We start from the raw sequence: 16,281 nt of genomic DNA, 5'->3' as shown, positions 1-16,281 counted from the left end.
GGTCCGCAAGCGAGAGGAGATGGAGCACACGAACAGTTGCAAAGGGCAAGACAAGACGCGGGGTCGCGGGGTCATACAACAAACAGGAAACGTCGTCGCCGCCTGACCTAGGGCCGGCCCTCGTCGTCCGAGTCGAGCATGTGCGCGTAGTCCTCGGCGCTGGCGAACATGGGCAGCGCCTTCCTCTTCTTCCGCCTCGAGCTCGACGTCTCGCCATCGGCGCCACGCTTCTTGCCGCCTTTTGCGGACCGCCTTCCGGCCGCCTCATCCTCATCCTCCTCGTCGTCGTCGTCCGAGCCTTCGAACTCGGCAAACGGAATGAGGTCGTCTTCGTCCTCTTCGAAGACGTCTTCGCCGTCGCTGACATCGCCTGCCGCGGCGGCACCCTCGCCTTCGTCCGAGTCGGAGAACTCCATGCCCTCGAGCACTTGCGGACCATCGTCGGAGTCGGATCCGGAACCTGCATCCGAAGCTGCCTCGACGAGTCCCTTGATCTCGCGCTCGGCTTCGCTGTCGGCATAGTCGAACTCGTCGTCGTCGTCGTCGTCATCATCGTCTTCGCCGTCGTCATCGGCGTCGCCGCCGACATCGCTGTCATCCAGGCCCGCCAGGTCCTGCTTGCCCGGCATAGAAGCCTTCATGGCCTTCCAGATCTCCCTCTCCTCCGGATCGCTCTCGTCATCGGAAGAGGGCAGTCCTTCCTCGAGGTTGGCGCCCGCGTCTTCCTTCTTGCTCGTCTTCTTCTTGCGTCCTGCAGTCTCCTCGTCGAGATCGGACAGAGCAACGTTGTCCTCGTCGTCGTCGTCGAAGCCAGCCCTGCGGGATGCGGCGTCGGGCTTCTTTGACTTGAGATTGAAGAACTGGTGGAAGAAGAGCTGGTCGACGGGTACAGCCTCGGCGCTCCTGTTCCAGAACTTGGCGTCGTTGACGTAGCTCTCCTCGTCCATGCCGTGGTCGCGGGACCGGGTGACGGCCTGACCCGTCTGGGCCGTCCCGGCGGCCGGCTGCATGATGCTGACTCCGCGGCTGGCCGCCTTGGTTTTGGGGTTGCGGTAGACGAAGCGGTCCAGGAAGTGGGAAAGCGTGTTGAGGCTCAGGTCGGCGGTCGAGGTGATCGTCTGCGATTGAAGAAGCTGCGAGGCGTGCAGCGCCACTGACGGGTGGAAGTGGTGCAGCAGCGGCACAACGTCCCACAGGCAGGAGACGCCCGCGTTGGCGAAGCGCGGGTCGCGCTTGCGCCCCGCATAGCCCTTGGAAGCCGCCTGCTTGGCAGCTGACCCGCCGGCCTTGCCGCTGGCTCCTCGCGCGCCCTCGTCCGCGACCTCCTCGTCGCTGTCCGCCACATCCCTGAAGTTCTCCTCGTCGTCGTCTTCGGGATCGTTGAGCATGGTGCGGAGACCCGGCTGGCGCTGGAACAGGCGACCGAGCAGGAAGAGGCAGCCGCAGATGAAAGGCGGTTGATGCTGCGAGACGACCTGGCAGATCCTCTTGACGAAAGCCTTCGTGCGGTCCAGCTCCTGGTCGGCCTTGAGCGCCTGGAAGAGGAGGTTGAGGTACATGGCTTGCTTGCTCGACGTCTCGAGGCGCGGGTCGAAGAGGCTGTCGTACAGGACGCGGTAGAAGCGGTCGGTGATGGCCGTGGTGCTGAGCGAGACGCCCGAGTCCGGCGAAGGGTTGCTGATGGTGAGCTGGAAGATGAGCTGCAGGGCTTGGATGCAGATGTTGAAGGTGCCCGAGTGGGTGATGCGGAAGAGGGTGGCGATGTGCTTCTCAAACACCTCGGCGTCCACCTTGGCAAAGGGAAAGGCTCGACGAACACCGGCGAGGATGGCGGCCATCATCTTGGCGTCGGCGTCGACCACAGCCTTCGGCTCCGTGACGGCGGCCTTGCCCTTGCCCTTGCCCCTGCCCTTGCCCTTCGGCTTGCCTTTGCCCTGGCCCTTCTTGCCGTCGCGCCATCGGCCCTTGTCCTTCTTCTTGGGCTCCTCGCCTTCTTCTCCCTCGGCCGGTCGTTGCTCTTCCCTGCCTCCAGAGGCCGCCTCCGACTCTCGCAATACGCCTTCAAAGAGGTCAAAGTAGAGAAGGATCAACTGGTTGGCCGTCTCCACGTCGCGCACGGTAAGGACCGTCTGGTTGAGCGTGAGGACGCCATAGTAGCGGGCATGGGCATTGTGGCTGTGCGTGACGTTGCCATCCTTGTCCGTGTAGGAGGCGGACGGCTTGAGGACCAGGTTGGCCACCTCGCGGACGACGATCAACTTCATGGCCGGGTGGGCGGCGAGCAGCTCGAGCAGATGGTTGCTCGTCTTGGACGCCACGCTCCGTTCCGAGTCTCCGAGCTTGTTGACCAGCAGGCGCAAAAGATTCTGCTCCTGCTCCGGCTTGTCCCTCAGCAGCACAAAGATCTGCGTCACCGCCTGCTTGCGCACGAACGCGATGGGATCCTGCGACTGCACCTCGAGGATCTGCAAGAAGGTAAAGTAGTACTTCTTGAGGTAGTCCTCGAACGCCCACAGCAGCAGATGTGCCCGCGCCGCCTGCTGGGCCGCTGCGTCGGGGGAGCTGAGCGACTTGGACGCGGCTGCGAGTTGCGGCTGGTCGCGGAAGTAGAAAAGCTTGCGATCGCTCAGACCGCCGCCGCCGGCGAGCCAGTCAGCCAGCGCACGCGTGGTCTTGCCCGCCTCCTCTCTGCTCTTCTTGCGCGCCATGTTGAGCATCGAGTCCATCGCCCGCACGTTGTGCACCGGACTGCTCTGCACCAGCAGCGTCAGCGCCGAGATGCGGTCCGACAGCGTGCCGCCACCTTCGGACGACAGCAGGGTGCGAACGAAGCGAGCATCAGAGGCCGAGAGGGTGCCAAGGCTGCCGCCAGCACTCGACAGTGCGGTCTCGGAGCCGGTGATCTCCTCGTAGGCGCGGTTCTCCTCGTTCATCAGCTGCGTGCCGAGCTCGAGGAGTTCGGCGATCCTCTCGTTTGTCAACGGCTCGGCAGAGCTCTTTTTGGTCTCCGTGGCCGAGGTCGATGGAAGGGTCGGCAAAATGGCCTTGTACCATTGCGGCGCTGGCTCCAGTCGCAGCGAAGTACTGCCGCTCGCCTTCGCAGCTGACGCAGCCTGGGCGACGCCGTCGTCGTCGAACGTCATGCGCTTGCCCTTGAAACCATTTTGCTTCGGCTCGTCCAAGCTTGGTCCAGACGGCTGCGGTGCCAATTCTGGCTGCCTCTGCTCGGCCTTCTTCTTGTTTTGAGGCCTTTCCTTCGAGACTGCCGCGTCGCGCTTCTTGGCAGCCTCGATTCCAGCTGCAACGTCGGTAGAGGCGATGTTCTGCTGCTTTTTGTCCTGCTTCTGCTTAGTCTCCTTTGCTTTGGCGGCGCCATTGGGCGTGGCGGCGGCGGCAGCAGCCTTGGCCTTGACCTTCGGCTCGGGTGCGGACGGATCCGACTGGAGCTGCTTGAGGAAGGAGGCAACTTCAGACGAGATTCCAGCCTATAGAGCGGGGAGGATTAAGCGCCGAAGCGTGACGTGTCAGCACCCGGTGGGCCTCGAGCAGCCGAGCCTGGTCCTCGACTACGGTCACATTGCCGCCTCGGCGCCGTTTGGTAGACTTACAGCATCGAGGTCCTCATCGCCTTTGCCCTTGCCCTTGCTGGCCTTCTTTACGAGTTCGAGGTCCTCGGCCGACCCCCCAAAGCCCTGGATCTCTCTCAGGAGCGTCTCATCGTCAACGCTCTCCTCTGAGTCGTAACCTCCGGACTGGACCTTTTGCTGCTTCTTCTGCTTCTTGAGCGCAGTCTTGGTCTGCGACGATGTCGCCGCAGGACTGTTGGTATCTGCCTGGGTCGCACTGGGGTGGCTCTCTGGCTTGGTGGATGCGGGTCGCGGAGCGGCAGCAGCGGGCGCCTTTGCCTTCTTGTCCTTGGGTCGGAAGTCTCTGGCCATGACGAAGCGAGCGATGCGTGTTGGTCGGGGTTGATCGCTTCTGAGAGTGACCCTTGCGCCGCGAATCCTTTGAGCTGCGCAGAACTTCTCCGAAAGGTTGCGGGGATCAAGCAAGATGGGCGTAGGGGCGGATGAGGGAATGGGGGAGCAAAGGTGAGGTGGACCTCCATCACCAGCAGCTTGCCTGGACGCGCAGCCCCTCGCCCAACCCAGCCACGAAGGACGGGCCGGGGAAAAAAAATTCGTGGCCGTGGCCTGCATGGCCGGCAGTCCCAGCCTGCCCGCTCCCGAGTTCCGCGTCTTTGCTGGCGCCCAATCCTCCACGCTGCCTTACATGTCACGCCCCCGAAGGCTTCCGTGGCCGGTCAGCTCCGCCACGCCGGATGCCTTTGCAAACGCAACCCTTCTCCTCTCTTCACACTCAGACTGCCGTCGCCTCGGGGAATGGTTGCCAGTGTGTGCGTTTCAAGAGTACAGTCGACATTGCGTGAAAGCGTCGCAAAGTGTCGCGGCGAGGAGCAGCCCCACGTCGGTCACGGGGTCACGGCCTCGCCGCACTCAGAGCCCACCTTCAGCCTGCAGCGCTTTCGGGGTAGTTTACAGGTGTCACAGTGTCTCGTCATTTTGGTTGGTTGGTCGGTAGTGTGTGCGTATGTGCGGTGCGCAGGTGCGAGGAATGCATAGGGAGGGAGGGGGAGGTGGGACAGAGAGAGGGATCGAAAGGGGGAAAGGGGGCGGCTTGGAGACGTTGCTTAGACGACGGTACCGGCGTTGGACGCGATACGGGGCCAGATGTCGGCGCACTCCTTGGCGACCGGGCCGGTAATGGCCGATCCCTTCATCTCTCCCTTCGGGTTGACAATGACACCGGCGTTGTCTGCACGGCAGGGCGACGACAAGGAGGGAAAGGAGGACAAGAAATGACCAGCAGCAAGTGTCAGCAGCTTGGTCAAGGACGACGTTTTCAGCCGTGCCCCGCAGCAGACTCACCCTCGAAGTAGAGGAAGACACCGTCGCGCCTGCGCCACGGCTTGCGCTGGCGGATGACAACGGCGGGCATGACTGTGAAGAGATGGCGGAGACGGAACGAGGGCGTTGTCAGCTTAACAGGAGTCGTAGCTTGGATCGGGCAACGTGGTCCCTCCTCCAGATCGAGCCAGACCAGCGCCGAAAAGGAGCCCAGAGCCATAGAGCCCGCCGGTCCGTCCAGCCGAACTCCATCGTTTGGCATCTCCATGACAGGAGCCCATCTGGACCAGTCCCAGGTCAAGTCTCAGACTGACGAGGCCAGGGCTTTCCCGCCCTTCAAGCCTTGCCTCGCTCCGCAGTTGCAGCTTGCCAGAAGCCAGCCACTGGCACGCGGGTGCTCGGCCCGAAGGAGCAGCTCCAAGGACACGCAACGTCTCGTTCGGCCTCCGCCAGTGGGCCCAGGGTCCATGGCCCAGCCCAGGATCTTGCAGCATTGTCGCGGATGCTGACAACTTCGTGGCCTTCCCTGCATCCACTATGGTCCTCGCGCCATTGCGTCGATGCCGTGGTGATGCCAGCAGCCTGGCAACATGGATGACCATGAATCACCCGCTGTGCCGTGATCCCGTTGTGATCGTCGCGGCTGGCCGGATCGGATTGGCGGGAACGGTCCTTCCGCGCCGCCATTCCCAGCTAGGCGAGCAAGATGCTTACCCTTCTTTCGCAGCTCGGGCTTGCCCTTCTTGACGGAGGCGACAACCATGTCACCGGCGGCAGCGGCCGGGAGACGGTTAAGACGAGCACCGGTACCGAACACGGCGATGACGTAGAGGTTCTTGGCTCCAGAGTTGTCGGCGCAGTTCATGACCGCTCCAACGGGGAGGGCAAGCGACATGCGGAACTTGGTACCAACGGCAGCCTTGGACATCTTGAAGGACTGCGAGGGCGGAGGATGCGGCGATGGCGGTAATGGTGTGGAGATGGGTTGAAAAGGAATGATGGGCCGAGTTGAAGGCGAGACACACGAGACGGGTTGGTGAAAGTCGAGACCAGATTCGAAGAGCAAGTCGAGAGGATAAGGATCAGGGAAGAAGCGCAAAACAAGTCGCAGGTTCAAGGTCGAAAGTCAGATGGGTCTGGCTTTCGGCAGTTGGTGGATAAAGCAGCTCTCCTCGCGATTGTCGGCTGGATACAGCGCTCTCGTCCAGGGCAACGTAACAGGGTGACTGCGGCGGGAGCCATGGTGCCGCACTCCTACGGCCGGCTGGGACGTGGTCGTGGGTTGCAAGGCCCGAAAGAGGTTGAATGAAGGCTGTTTCGGTGGACCAGCCGTTCGAGAGACTGGTCGTGATTCTCCTGAAAGTGCTCAGAAAGTCGTCGGCCAAGTCGTCGCCAGGTGGTGATTGCCGATTCGTCGACTAGTCGGTCGAAGATCGTCGATTTTTCCACGCCGCGGAGCCGGTCCGAGCAAACGTGTCTGCTCCTGGACGAGAGCGACGTATCCAAAGCGACAGCATGCTTCCTTTCGGCGAACGATACTCACCTTGAAGGGGTGTGGGTGATGTTAGTGGTAGGGGATCGTGGGTTGGCGGACAGGGCAGGAGAGGAACCGATCGCCCCCTGGCGCAGGCCGGGCTCCGTCGGCCAGGCGAGCCCCCTCGTGCTGCCGCCGCGCCCACTCTATCGCCCGCCGTGATGCGCTGCGCTGGGCCGAGCTGGCACCAGTGTGCCCGCCTCGACCCGCGGCCGTCCTTTGGGCCGGGTGAAAAAATCGCAATCTTCCCTTTCGGAACCGACCGAGCGCACTGAAGCGCTGCGAGGGATTTGGAAAATGGAAAACTTCGGCCGAGGCACGCGTGACCAGCTCTGCAGGCGTTAGGCTTCAACTGCTGGCGATCTCCACCTGCCTCACCATTTGGCCAGCTCTCCCCATACCGTCGCCACCTTGCCACATCAATAATCTTAGAGCCCTGTCGCCATACCCGGTCGACGCGATCATGAGGGGTAACAAAGCGTGTGCATATGCAGCATGCTCTGTCGAAGCCGAGCCTGGGCCCCTGGCCTCTGTGCAGGTCAGAGCCGATCACCTGGCCACCTCGCGTTAGGCCCACCGCAGCCACTCGTACGAGTCAGGCTGGATCTCTGAACCCCCTCGCGGAGCCGAGAAAGGCGGTAGTGGCCGACAGCATGCGCGCATGCATGACAACACTTACCCCGCACTGCTATGCCGCCGCCGCGGCTTGAGCTGTGATGCAGGGTCCTAGACGAAGGCGGGCCGATCTGGCAGCTGGCTGGCCCACGCAGAGCCAAAGTCGCAAGGGCAGATAGAGGGCAGAGGCAGATCAGGAGGCTCCCCCGCTGCCACAACGTGGAGGAGGACCCACCCACGCTCCTTTCCCTCCTCCGTGCCAATCCCCAAACCACGCCGCCCCTCAGAAACCATATCAGGCTTGATGTGAACTAGCACGTCCAGCGCTGGTCTTCAGCCGTTTCAAGGTCGGAGCACAAGTCAATTGGCCATCAGCGCCCACGGGCATCTTGGATCTTCTGCCTCATCGCCCAACGCCCTCTGTTCCGCCGGCACCATGCTCTCTGATCTGCCCCTCGAGCTGCAGGCCTACATCCTCACCTTTCTGCCTTCGCGAACCTTGGCAAGGACGCTCAACAGCGCAAATCGCCACTTCAACACCCTCGTCGACGCTCACCTCCGCCGCTCCATCCAACGCCTGCTCGCCGTCGGCGCTTACGCCCACACTGCTGCGTCATCCGAGGGCATAGTCCTCGAATTTGAGGCACAGAGGCCCATCGACACCGTAACTGCCAAGCACACGCTCCATTTCAGCGGCTTTCAGGATGGTCCAGACGCCCGCACCACCATCGCTCACCCCACAGAAGCGGCAGACCAAGCTGCGACCCCAAAGGTAGCCGCCAGCCGCGCCATCTTCTCCTTTTCCGAGTCGGTCCAGAGCGAGCTGGCAGGACGAGCGGCCCTCAGCCCAGAGCAAAGGTACGATGAGCAGCGCAGGTTCAGCGGCAATGCCTTCCAGCCCTTCATGCCCGTCATCCACCGCGACGACGTCCACCGCCTCAACCCGGGCATTGCCACGAGCTCGGTCAACGCTCGCCATCGCCTGCAAAGCCGCCCCGCGGCGGACGACGAAGGACAAGGCGTCCAGCATCCAGCCACAGAGGGCCATAGACCAGCGCCATCTCCTCACGTCCATCCTGCTCCAAGCGCACCCGAAGCTCGCTCGGCAGGACGTGGCTTCAGCACCACGCCCGTGACAACCAGCGCTCCACGCGACACAAGCACCCTCCAGAGCCTCGAGATGCCGCTCGACGCCTACGACTGGCAGGGCCCCTCTGGTGCGTCGCCGCGAACCTCGCTCGCCGCCGCCAACCTACATCCCTCGCTCGGGAACAAGCCTGCATGCTACGCTTTCCAGCTGGATCCGCTCGACAGCTTCGAAAGCTTGATCCTTACGCTCAGCGCGCGCAAATGCATTCCGGACCTTGCGGCGGCCTACACTGGCCGAACCAGCGGCAGGAGAGTGAGATACCAACGCACCGTAGCAGAGGGACTCGACAGGGTTTTCCGAAGCTTTTTCGAAGCGCCGCCTCCGACGCCACAGCCGTCCTCCCCGTCATCCGGCCCTAACCCCGCCGGCCCAAGAGGAGACCCCAGCGTCGCTTCGTCGGCGCAGCTTCACGACGCCGACGAGGCGTTTGCTTCCATGTCGGCGCTCATGTCCACCTTCGGCCCCATCAATCGGTTCCGCCCACAGACGAGCGCCATTCTCGCCCCGCCGCCGCAGCGTCAGCTCGAGTTTGACTCGACGTCGTGCACGCTGACGATCCAGCCGCATGCAGCATCCTCGTCGCCTCACCCGGCACACTCAAGGTCATCGGATGCCTACCTCTCGTCTCCCCTCACGTCGCACTACGCAACCCTCAACCACCACGATCGCGTCGAGCTCACCTTTCACTGCGAGTACGTCGCCATCAATGCGGCTCGGCTGCTTTCGAGCCTCGAGATGCTTGAGGAGGCCGTCATCGAAGCCGAAGAGAGGGCACGCTCCGCGGCGATGCGCTTCCCGACTCTCCTGGCCGGCTCGGCGTCGAGCGATCCCATGGTCTGGGGTCGAAACGGCGTGTGGAGCCTCGCAGCCGACGGTCTCCGACCCGTCAACTTCATCGATGCTGAGTCAGCCGTCGGACGGCATCCAGGGCCTCCGGATCGCTCGCCGCGGTGAGGTGTGGTCGGCCAAGTGGCGCGGCGTCTTGGTGATGCCGCATGCCTCTCGACCCGAGCTGGCGTTTGGGTATGACCGCAGCCCTTCATTCCACCACGCTGACCGCTTCGGATCGTCGATGGCCCGACCTCAGGCTCGTGCTTCTACAAGTCCAAATAAGTGTGTTCCGCTCGCCGACCTGACCGCTTCGTCGTCTCTGTCCCTGCCTCGAGAGTATGTATATTACAGCAATGCCCTAATCTTCTCCAATGATCCCATCCCGACACGGCTTGACAGTGCTCAAGCCCAGCGCTAGAAGCCTTCGACATGCAGATGACGGCAGAGGGCGACCCAGAACCGTTCGAGCTCGTCTGGCTGCGGTGGCGATTTTGTCTGGGCCTTGCTCGGCGTCGTGCTCGAGGGCGCGTCTTCGCGGGTCTTGGCCTTGTCGCTGGACCCCTCCGGTCCCCTTGCGCTTTCTTGGGTCTGCGCTTTTTGCGGTCGATTCGTGGGAGGGGCCAAGGCCGACGTGGCCATGCCCGCGGCGGTGGCCGTCGATGCCGGCAGGGCCGACGGAGCCGATGAAGCAATCCCTGCAATGTCGCTGCCCGTCCAATCAGGCGCCGTCGACGCGTGCGATGAGACTCCTCTGGTATCGGTCAGGCCCGCCGTATCGGGTTGGTAGAGCGTGAGGCTCATCTCCGAGATGAGTCGATCCCGCTCTGCCGCCTGAGCGCGACGCTCGACGTTACGCTCAGGCAGGCGGTCCGAGATCCAGGCGGCGATGTCGTTGACGAGCGTATCGTCGTTCTGAGGCGTGAAGCTGGAACCCACGCCGGCCTCGGCGTCGTCATCTTCTCCTGTGCGGCCGGGAAGGTCCTCGAGCTCAGCGTCTTGAAGCCTGACGCCTGACCAGCCGACCTCGCCCGAAATTGCCGCATAGCCGCGCGGAAACTTGTTCGCTGGTGCCGAGGAGGATGCCGCATCGCTCTCTACGCGCGTATCAGCATCGACCGCCTTGTCCTTGTCGCCGTCACTGCTGAAGAGGAGCTGGTTGATGTCGGTCCAGCTTGTAGACGATTCCGTCGGCTTCCGATCTGGCGACGTTGCCGTGACCTCTGGCTGGCCCGTCATCTCGGCTTTGCTCTGATATGGCTTGCCGGTGGCGGGGTTGACCTTGCCCTTCCAGCGCGGGGCACCCCCGCCGCGAAGATCCCAGTGATCGCAGCCCTCCATGATGCCGAGAAACTCGCCCCACTTGGCGCTCTCCACGCTGACGAGACCGTCGTTGCCCTGGTTCTGACTGCCGAGGGCGTCTGCACTTCCGTCAGACTCGCCACCAACAGTGCGGCTCTCGGCGGCCGCGTCTAGGATGAGCTTGGGCAGCCAAAGCGGGTGCCAGATGGCCAGGCTGGGCGTGCGTGCGGCTACGCTGTAGTACTTGACGTCTGGCGAGTTTGGCGTGTTGGGGTTGAAGACTTCGGCCATGTACTTGGTCGACAGCATCGCATAGGCAGGCGTGTCGAGCAGCGACAGCATGTATGCGCTGAACGAGCCCGACAGAGACGAGAGCGCCTTTGCGAAAGAGGACAGGCCAAAAGGCAGCAATGAGCCGCTCTTCGAGCTCTTGACCGACTCCTTCACACTGGTGGCGACGCGATCCTCGCTCTCCCGGACCCTCTGATGGGCTCCGTCGTCGTCCTTTTGGCGCGAGATGCCGACGGCGTCTGCAGCACGGTCGACAGCCTCGAGAACCGCAGAAGTGGCGGCGACGCCCGCAGCTTCCGCACCAGACACGGCGACTGCCGGGCCGTTGCTCCCTGAGGCGATGCTTTCCCTCGCGGACGACTTGGTCGCCTGGCGTTCCGCGCCATCTGGGACCCGCTTGCCGTTCTTGGGCCTCGAGAACAATGGCGTCTTGAGGGAATAAGGCGGACGCACGGGCTCGTGGCTGCCGCTGTGCAGTGTCGAACCGGCTCGGTTGGCCCTGGCCTCCTCAAGAGCTCTCTCGATGTAGTCGTTGCCGATACCGATGTTGGCGTTGCACCAATCCATGAACGGACTGCCGCGATGTGGCGTGCTGACCGTCGTCAAGCTGATGGGGGTATACTCCTCCGGCTTTGGCCGGATATTGGTGATCAGATGTCGGACGTCGAGGCCACCCATGCTGTGGCCGATGAAGTTGAGCTTCTTGCCGCGCACGCCTGCCTCTTCGCTGCACAGGAAGCGGTGTAGTGCCTCGGCGCGCTCCTTGATGCTGCCCGTGGGCGGCACGCCGTGGATCAAGACGTCGGCGCCCACCTTCTTGCGGAGGATGTCGAGCACATTGGCCCAGTAGTGGATCTCAAGGCCAAAGAAAGGGCCTCGGACGTCAAAGCCGTAGAGGCCATGGCAGAGCACGATGGGGTGGCGCGGTGCGACGATTGGGTCGTAAAGCGAAGGGTGACGGATATGGTCGTAGATTCTCCCGGTGCCTTGCGTCGATTTGTCGGCTTTTCCTCCGTTTCCGGAGGACGACACCTTCGAACTGCTCGAGGATCGCCCTGAATCTCGGCTGGTATTCGAAGACGAGGCCCTCAGAAAAGCAAGGCCAAAGCGTTCGAACCAGCTTCCGTGCGAGGCTGGAGCATGAGCAAGTGAACCGTACCTCGCCTTGTGACGCAGCTTGTCTGCCGTGTGCCCCGCGTGGCCATCAGAAGGCTGAGAACGAGAGTCGGACAGGACCGAATCACGCAGCCGCCTCGCGCTCTGCTGTCTTGTCAAGGAGGAGGTGTGGAGCCGTCGAGTGCAGGCGAGACCGGGCTGTGAACGGGCAGGGAAGGGGCGAACGTGGCTGCCGCTCGTGGCGATGATGGGTTGCAGTGTGGTTGTGGCATTGGAAACGGCGGAAGGGTGGGACTGCGAGGCTGGGCCTTCGAGGTAAGAGACCAAGGCAAACCAGCCAATCAGGGCGACAAGCCCGTTGCGAGAGTGACGCAATGTGAAGGGCGAGGATGGCTGCGTCGAAGGAAGACCCCTGACGACGCCGTCGAAGGAGGTCTGCAGCCGCTCTCGCAGCAGGCTCGCGATTGTCGGATCTTGCGTAGGCCGATGGTGCCGTAGCAAGCCTCGCTGGATGCGTAGGAGTGCCGATGCCCTCATTCTTCTTTCGAGTATGGCCTCGAGTGGCTCGTCGCTCGGTGCAAGGATTGGATTTGGGGTGCGCGTTCAGGGCAAGGGCCGCGATAGGCCAACAGAGGAGAGCCACCCCAAGGACCTACGTTGCCCGTTGCCTGGGCAGCATAAGCGGCGGAGCTTTGAGAGGCTGTACTGCTGTGTTGCTGCGATGAAAGGAACGACAGGACCGGTCGAAGACGAGGCGCGGGCAGTAGTGTCTTTGACGTCTGTCGGGGCTGAAAGCAAGCCACAGATGCCGGCCAAAGCGGAATCGTGGTTGTCGGCGCCTAGCGGTTGTGCTCTGATGGGATGAAGCCTTGGGAGGCAGCGATAGGCCCGGGTGACGAAGATGGTGGCGGCCCGGGTACGGGAGTCTAAGCGGTACCGACGTGGCAGGGCGGGGCTTTGGTGGTGGCGGTCTTGCAAGCAGAGACGAGACGGGGGTTCGAAGTGGTTTAAACAGAGACGGCGGCGGCGTTTCGAGGACTGGCGGCAGTGGCAGTGCAAAGGCAAGCGGCAGGTGTAGGAGGAGGCGATGATGGCAGAGGCGGCAAAGGTGGTGGAGGTGGCGATGGAGAGCAGGCGAATCAGAGCGAGAAAGGGTGGTCTGGTCAAGAGGGAAAAGGGGCCGGTGGCAGGCCAACGTGGCCCCCCTCGTCAAGCTGGGGTCAACTAGGTTGGGTGTCTGTGCGTGGATGTGTGAGCGGCCATGGATCGTCGTTGTGTTTGGTGGCGTGGCCGGCGGTAGGCACTTTGGCAGAGACAATCTTCCACCTCATTTCGGAGAAAAACAGCCAAGGCGGCGTAAGTGTCGGCCAAGCCTGGCGAGCTCTGTTTTTCGCCCGCCTGCCTGCAGAGAAGTGGCGCGGCGCCGACTTGGCCGCAGGCGGGAGGGGGGGGCACAGACGGCCGTTTCACGGGCAGTGCCTGGCCCAGGCCTGCCTGGGCAGCCACCCCCAAACGACGCGCGACGCACCGACGTCAGAGGTAACTACTGGATCGAGCCAAGTTGCCCCCGTCGTCATATTCACCCTGCGTAGAGTGCCCGAGCAGACGCCGGCTAAAGCGGATCTCGATGACATCGGTTGAGAAAGGAGAGAGAGAAAAAGGGGCTCCCATCAGGTCAAGCCGACGACGCGATGCAACCGTTGCGTGACGATGGCAGAGTACGTGCGTCCAACAGACACAGATGTAGAGCGACCAGACCGGGACGACGGCGGCAGCGACGGCGACGACGACGACGAATGCCGCCCGGTTTTTTGGGGCAGGCGGGGCTCAGGATAGGGGGGGCCTAGCTAGGTAGCCTGTACGCCGCTTGCGCCGAGGCCTGGCCGTGCCACGAGGTAAAGGATCGGGCATCGGACCACGTCTTTGCCGCACGACAAGCTAGAGCCGCCAGGGCTGTGCTGGCTGTCGGATCCGGCCCCAATCTGTCGCCGACGGCCGCATCCCATTCAGGGTCCAGGCCGTCGAGGCTCTGCCCTCTCTCTGCCTGCTTGGCCATGGCGGCTTGGCGCAGACCAGCCCGGGCGCCTCGAGGGGCCGAGGCGACCTTGAAGGGTGTTCGACCGCTTTGACATCGACGACGACGATGGCAGCAGCAGCAGCAGCAGCACTTAACGACAAGCTCCTGGACAGCTGTTAAGATTGCACAGGACTCACGCGATACCGCTAACCTAGGTACGCGGGGAAAAGAGCGGCGCTGCTGAAAGCACAAAGCCAGGTGGAGCAGGTGAAAAAGAGGGCCAGCCAAGCCACAGACGACAGGGGCCAAGCCCAGCCAAGCAGCACACGACAGAGGTGCGCGGGCAGCGCAACATCTCACCGCCATCTCGATCCCTTTTCCACCAGGGACACCACTTGTCCACCCTCTTAGCCAGCCTCACTGCTCAAAGTCGGTTCGATCCCAGAGCGCACATCGACTCGCGGGCCGGAACAGGGGCAGCAATCGGATCCTGTCCTAAGCATCGATCCGCCCCCACCGTCGCTTCGCAAGTTTGCCGACGAACCCCAGAGGGACAAACCCAACCGCCGCCGTCGCGGGGATACTCCTCGGCCAGCCCAACCACCCTGGGAACTGGATAGCCGTTGCACATCAACGCATTCGCAGGTCTGAAGAAGTGCAACCTTCGGTCGTCCCTTCGGTCGCCCACGTCACACCATGTCGGGTATCACTGTCCAGTCGCGGCCCAAGCAGCCCTACGTGGCGGTGCCCTGTCCCTACACCGACTGCCGCTCCTCGATCGAGTACCTTCCACCTTCGCCGTCCGAACTAGCCGCTCTTCCCCCGTCCGAGACGTCGTTCAAGGTGACATGCTGCAAGTGCAACAAGAACTTCGAGCCGCCAGGGGCGCCCAAGCTGGTCCGCGAAGCCAGAAAGAGCGGCGGCAAAGAGGGCGGACAGGTGCGCAAACGCAGAATAGGCACCGACGACAACCCGCTCGACATGGCCTACTACGACACCCTCGGCGTACCCGCCACCGCAACCCTCGACGAGATTAAAAAGGCCTACCGCAAGCTCGCCATCAAGCTCCATCCGGACAAGAATCCAAACGATCCAGAGGGAGAGGAAAAGTTCAAGGCCCTCGCCACCGCCTACCACGTCCTCTCGGACCCCGAGCTGCGACACAAGTAGTGAGTCTGCCTCCCGCGCCAGCCCTGCGTCGGATGGCATCGGCAGATTTCTCGCTGACCACCCTGCTCCCCCTCCTCGACCCTGTCCGCCGCAGCAACGAGTTTGGCGCATCGACCCCCGGCCTCACACCCGAGGACGGCTTCGTCGACCCAGAAGAAGTCTTTGGTAGCCTCTTTGGCGGCGAGCGCTTCGCCGACATCATCGGCACCATCAGCATCGGCAAGGACATGAAGGAGGCACTCCAGCAGGATTCGGAAGAGCTCGAGAAACAGGCCAACGGCGAGGGCGGCAGCAGCGAGTCCGCCGACGGCAAGGACAAGGTGCAGCTGACGCCCGAGCAGAAGGCGGCCAAGGAGGAAAGGGAAAAGAAGCAGGCCGAGGAACGGGCAAAGCAGCGCGAGGAGCGCGTGTCGCAGCTGGCCGACAAGCTGATCCGCAAGCTGAGCATCTTCACCGAAAGCGTTCGCAACGCCGGCGACGAGAAGCTCGAGCGCGAGGTGGCCGCCAGCTTCCGCGAGATTACGCGCATCGAGGCCGAGGAGCTGAAAAAGGAGAGTTACGGCGTCGAGCTGCTCCACGCCGTCGGCTTCGTCTACTCGGCCAAGTCCAAGCACTACCTCGCCAGCACCGGCATGCTGTGGGGCATCGGCGGCATGTTTCACTCCGCCGCCAACTCGATCCACGTGGTGCGCGAGACAGTCTCGACGGTGCGTGCCGCGCTCGAGCTCAAGTCGGTCTTCGAGGAGCTGGCCAAAGCCGAGGAGCAGGGCATCACCGAGGAGCGTAAGCGGCAGCTCGAGGAAGCCGCCGCCGAAAAGGGCATGCGCGCCCTCTTCAAGGGCGCCAAACTCGAAGTCGAGAGCGTCATACGTGACGTGGCGGAGCGCGTTCTCTACGATGCCAACGTTGGCAAGGAGACACAGCGGCTGCGCGCCACGGCGCTCGGCATCGTAGGCGAAGTCTACGCCAGCGTCAAGAAGGACGAAGACGCTGCCAACAACAACAGTGACCCGGCGTCGGCGGCCGACGAATTCGTCAAGGTCGAGACCAAGGCCAGCAAGGAGAGGGAGGCGGCGGCGGCAGCCACAGCGGCCGGTGCAGCGGCCGGCAATGGCGGTAGCGGCAACGCGGACTCGAGACCACCGAAGCGGGATGTTCCAGCGCCACCGCCGTGGACAGCGAGCGGTTCGCCGTCGTCGCAGGCAAACGCCGGCGAGCAGCCATACGAGGCGTACAAGCGGCATTCCAGGTCATCACAGAAGGCAGCCTTTGGCTGATGTCTCTCGAGCCTTCCGCCTGGTCCGCCTGGTCCGCCTGGTCCGCCTGCCCTCTGTCACGAGTACTGGATGTG

At 63.2% G+C, this 16,281-nt stretch overlaps 5 protein-coding genes across 5 annotated transcripts; 2 read left to right on the top strand and 3 right to left on the bottom strand.

Annotated features, from left to right (window-relative positions):
* Window positions 1-107: 107 nt before the first annotated feature.
* On the bottom strand, window positions 108-3,938 carry PFL1_02602 (uncharacterized protein; the record flags this gene model as incomplete). Its single annotated transcript, XM_007880118.1, has 2 exons — window positions 108-3,485; window positions 3,609-3,938. 2 exons carry the CDS (start codon window positions 3,936-3,938, stop codon window positions 108-110), a joined length of 3,708 nt encoding a protein of 1,235 aa, XP_007878309.1.
* A 752-nt stretch (window positions 3,939-4,690) lies between these two features.
* Window positions 4,691-5,835, bottom strand: PFL1_02601 (uncharacterized protein; the record flags this gene model as incomplete). The annotated part of the gene is made up of 3 exons (XM_007880117.1): window positions 4,691-4,815; window positions 4,929-5,000; window positions 5,622-5,835. The coding sequence occupies 3 exons, from the start codon at window positions 5,833-5,835 to the stop codon at window positions 4,691-4,693; spliced, it is 411 nt and encodes a 136-aa protein (XP_007878308.1).
* Window positions 5,836-7,492: 1,657 nt separating this feature from the next.
* Window positions 7,493-9,160, top strand: PFL1_02600 (uncharacterized protein; the record flags this gene model as incomplete). Its single annotated transcript, XM_007880116.1, has 1 exon — window positions 7,493-9,160. One exon carries the CDS (start codon window positions 7,493-7,495, stop codon window positions 9,158-9,160), a length of 1,668 nt encoding a protein of 555 aa, XP_007878307.1.
* Window positions 9,161-9,451: 291 nt separating this feature from the next.
* PFL1_02599 (uncharacterized protein) lies at window positions 9,452-12,280 on the bottom strand (the record flags this gene model as incomplete). The annotated part of the gene is made up of 1 exon (XM_007880115.1): window positions 9,452-12,280. One exon carries the CDS (start codon window positions 12,278-12,280, stop codon window positions 9,452-9,454), a length of 2,829 nt encoding a protein of 942 aa, XP_007878306.1.
* Window positions 12,281-14,456: 2,176 nt separating this feature from the next.
* Window positions 14,457-16,207, top strand: PFL1_02598 (uncharacterized protein; the record flags this gene model as incomplete). Its single annotated transcript, XM_007880114.1, has 2 exons — window positions 14,457-14,929; window positions 15,025-16,207. 2 exons carry the CDS (start codon window positions 14,457-14,459, stop codon window positions 16,205-16,207), a joined length of 1,656 nt encoding a protein of 551 aa, XP_007878305.1.
* Between the last annotated feature and the right edge of the window lie 74 nt (window positions 16,208-16,281).

This window comes from Pseudozyma flocculosa (assembly GCF_000417875.1).
Source record: "Pseudozyma flocculosa PF-1 unplaced genomic scaffold scaffold00007, whole genome shotgun sequence".
Taxonomy (NCBI): domain Eukaryota; kingdom Fungi; phylum Basidiomycota; class Ustilaginomycetes; order Ustilaginales; family Ustilaginaceae; genus Pseudozyma; species Pseudozyma flocculosa.
Note: the sequence above shows the minus strand (reverse complement) of the source record. Positions and strands in the feature narration are given on the sequence as shown.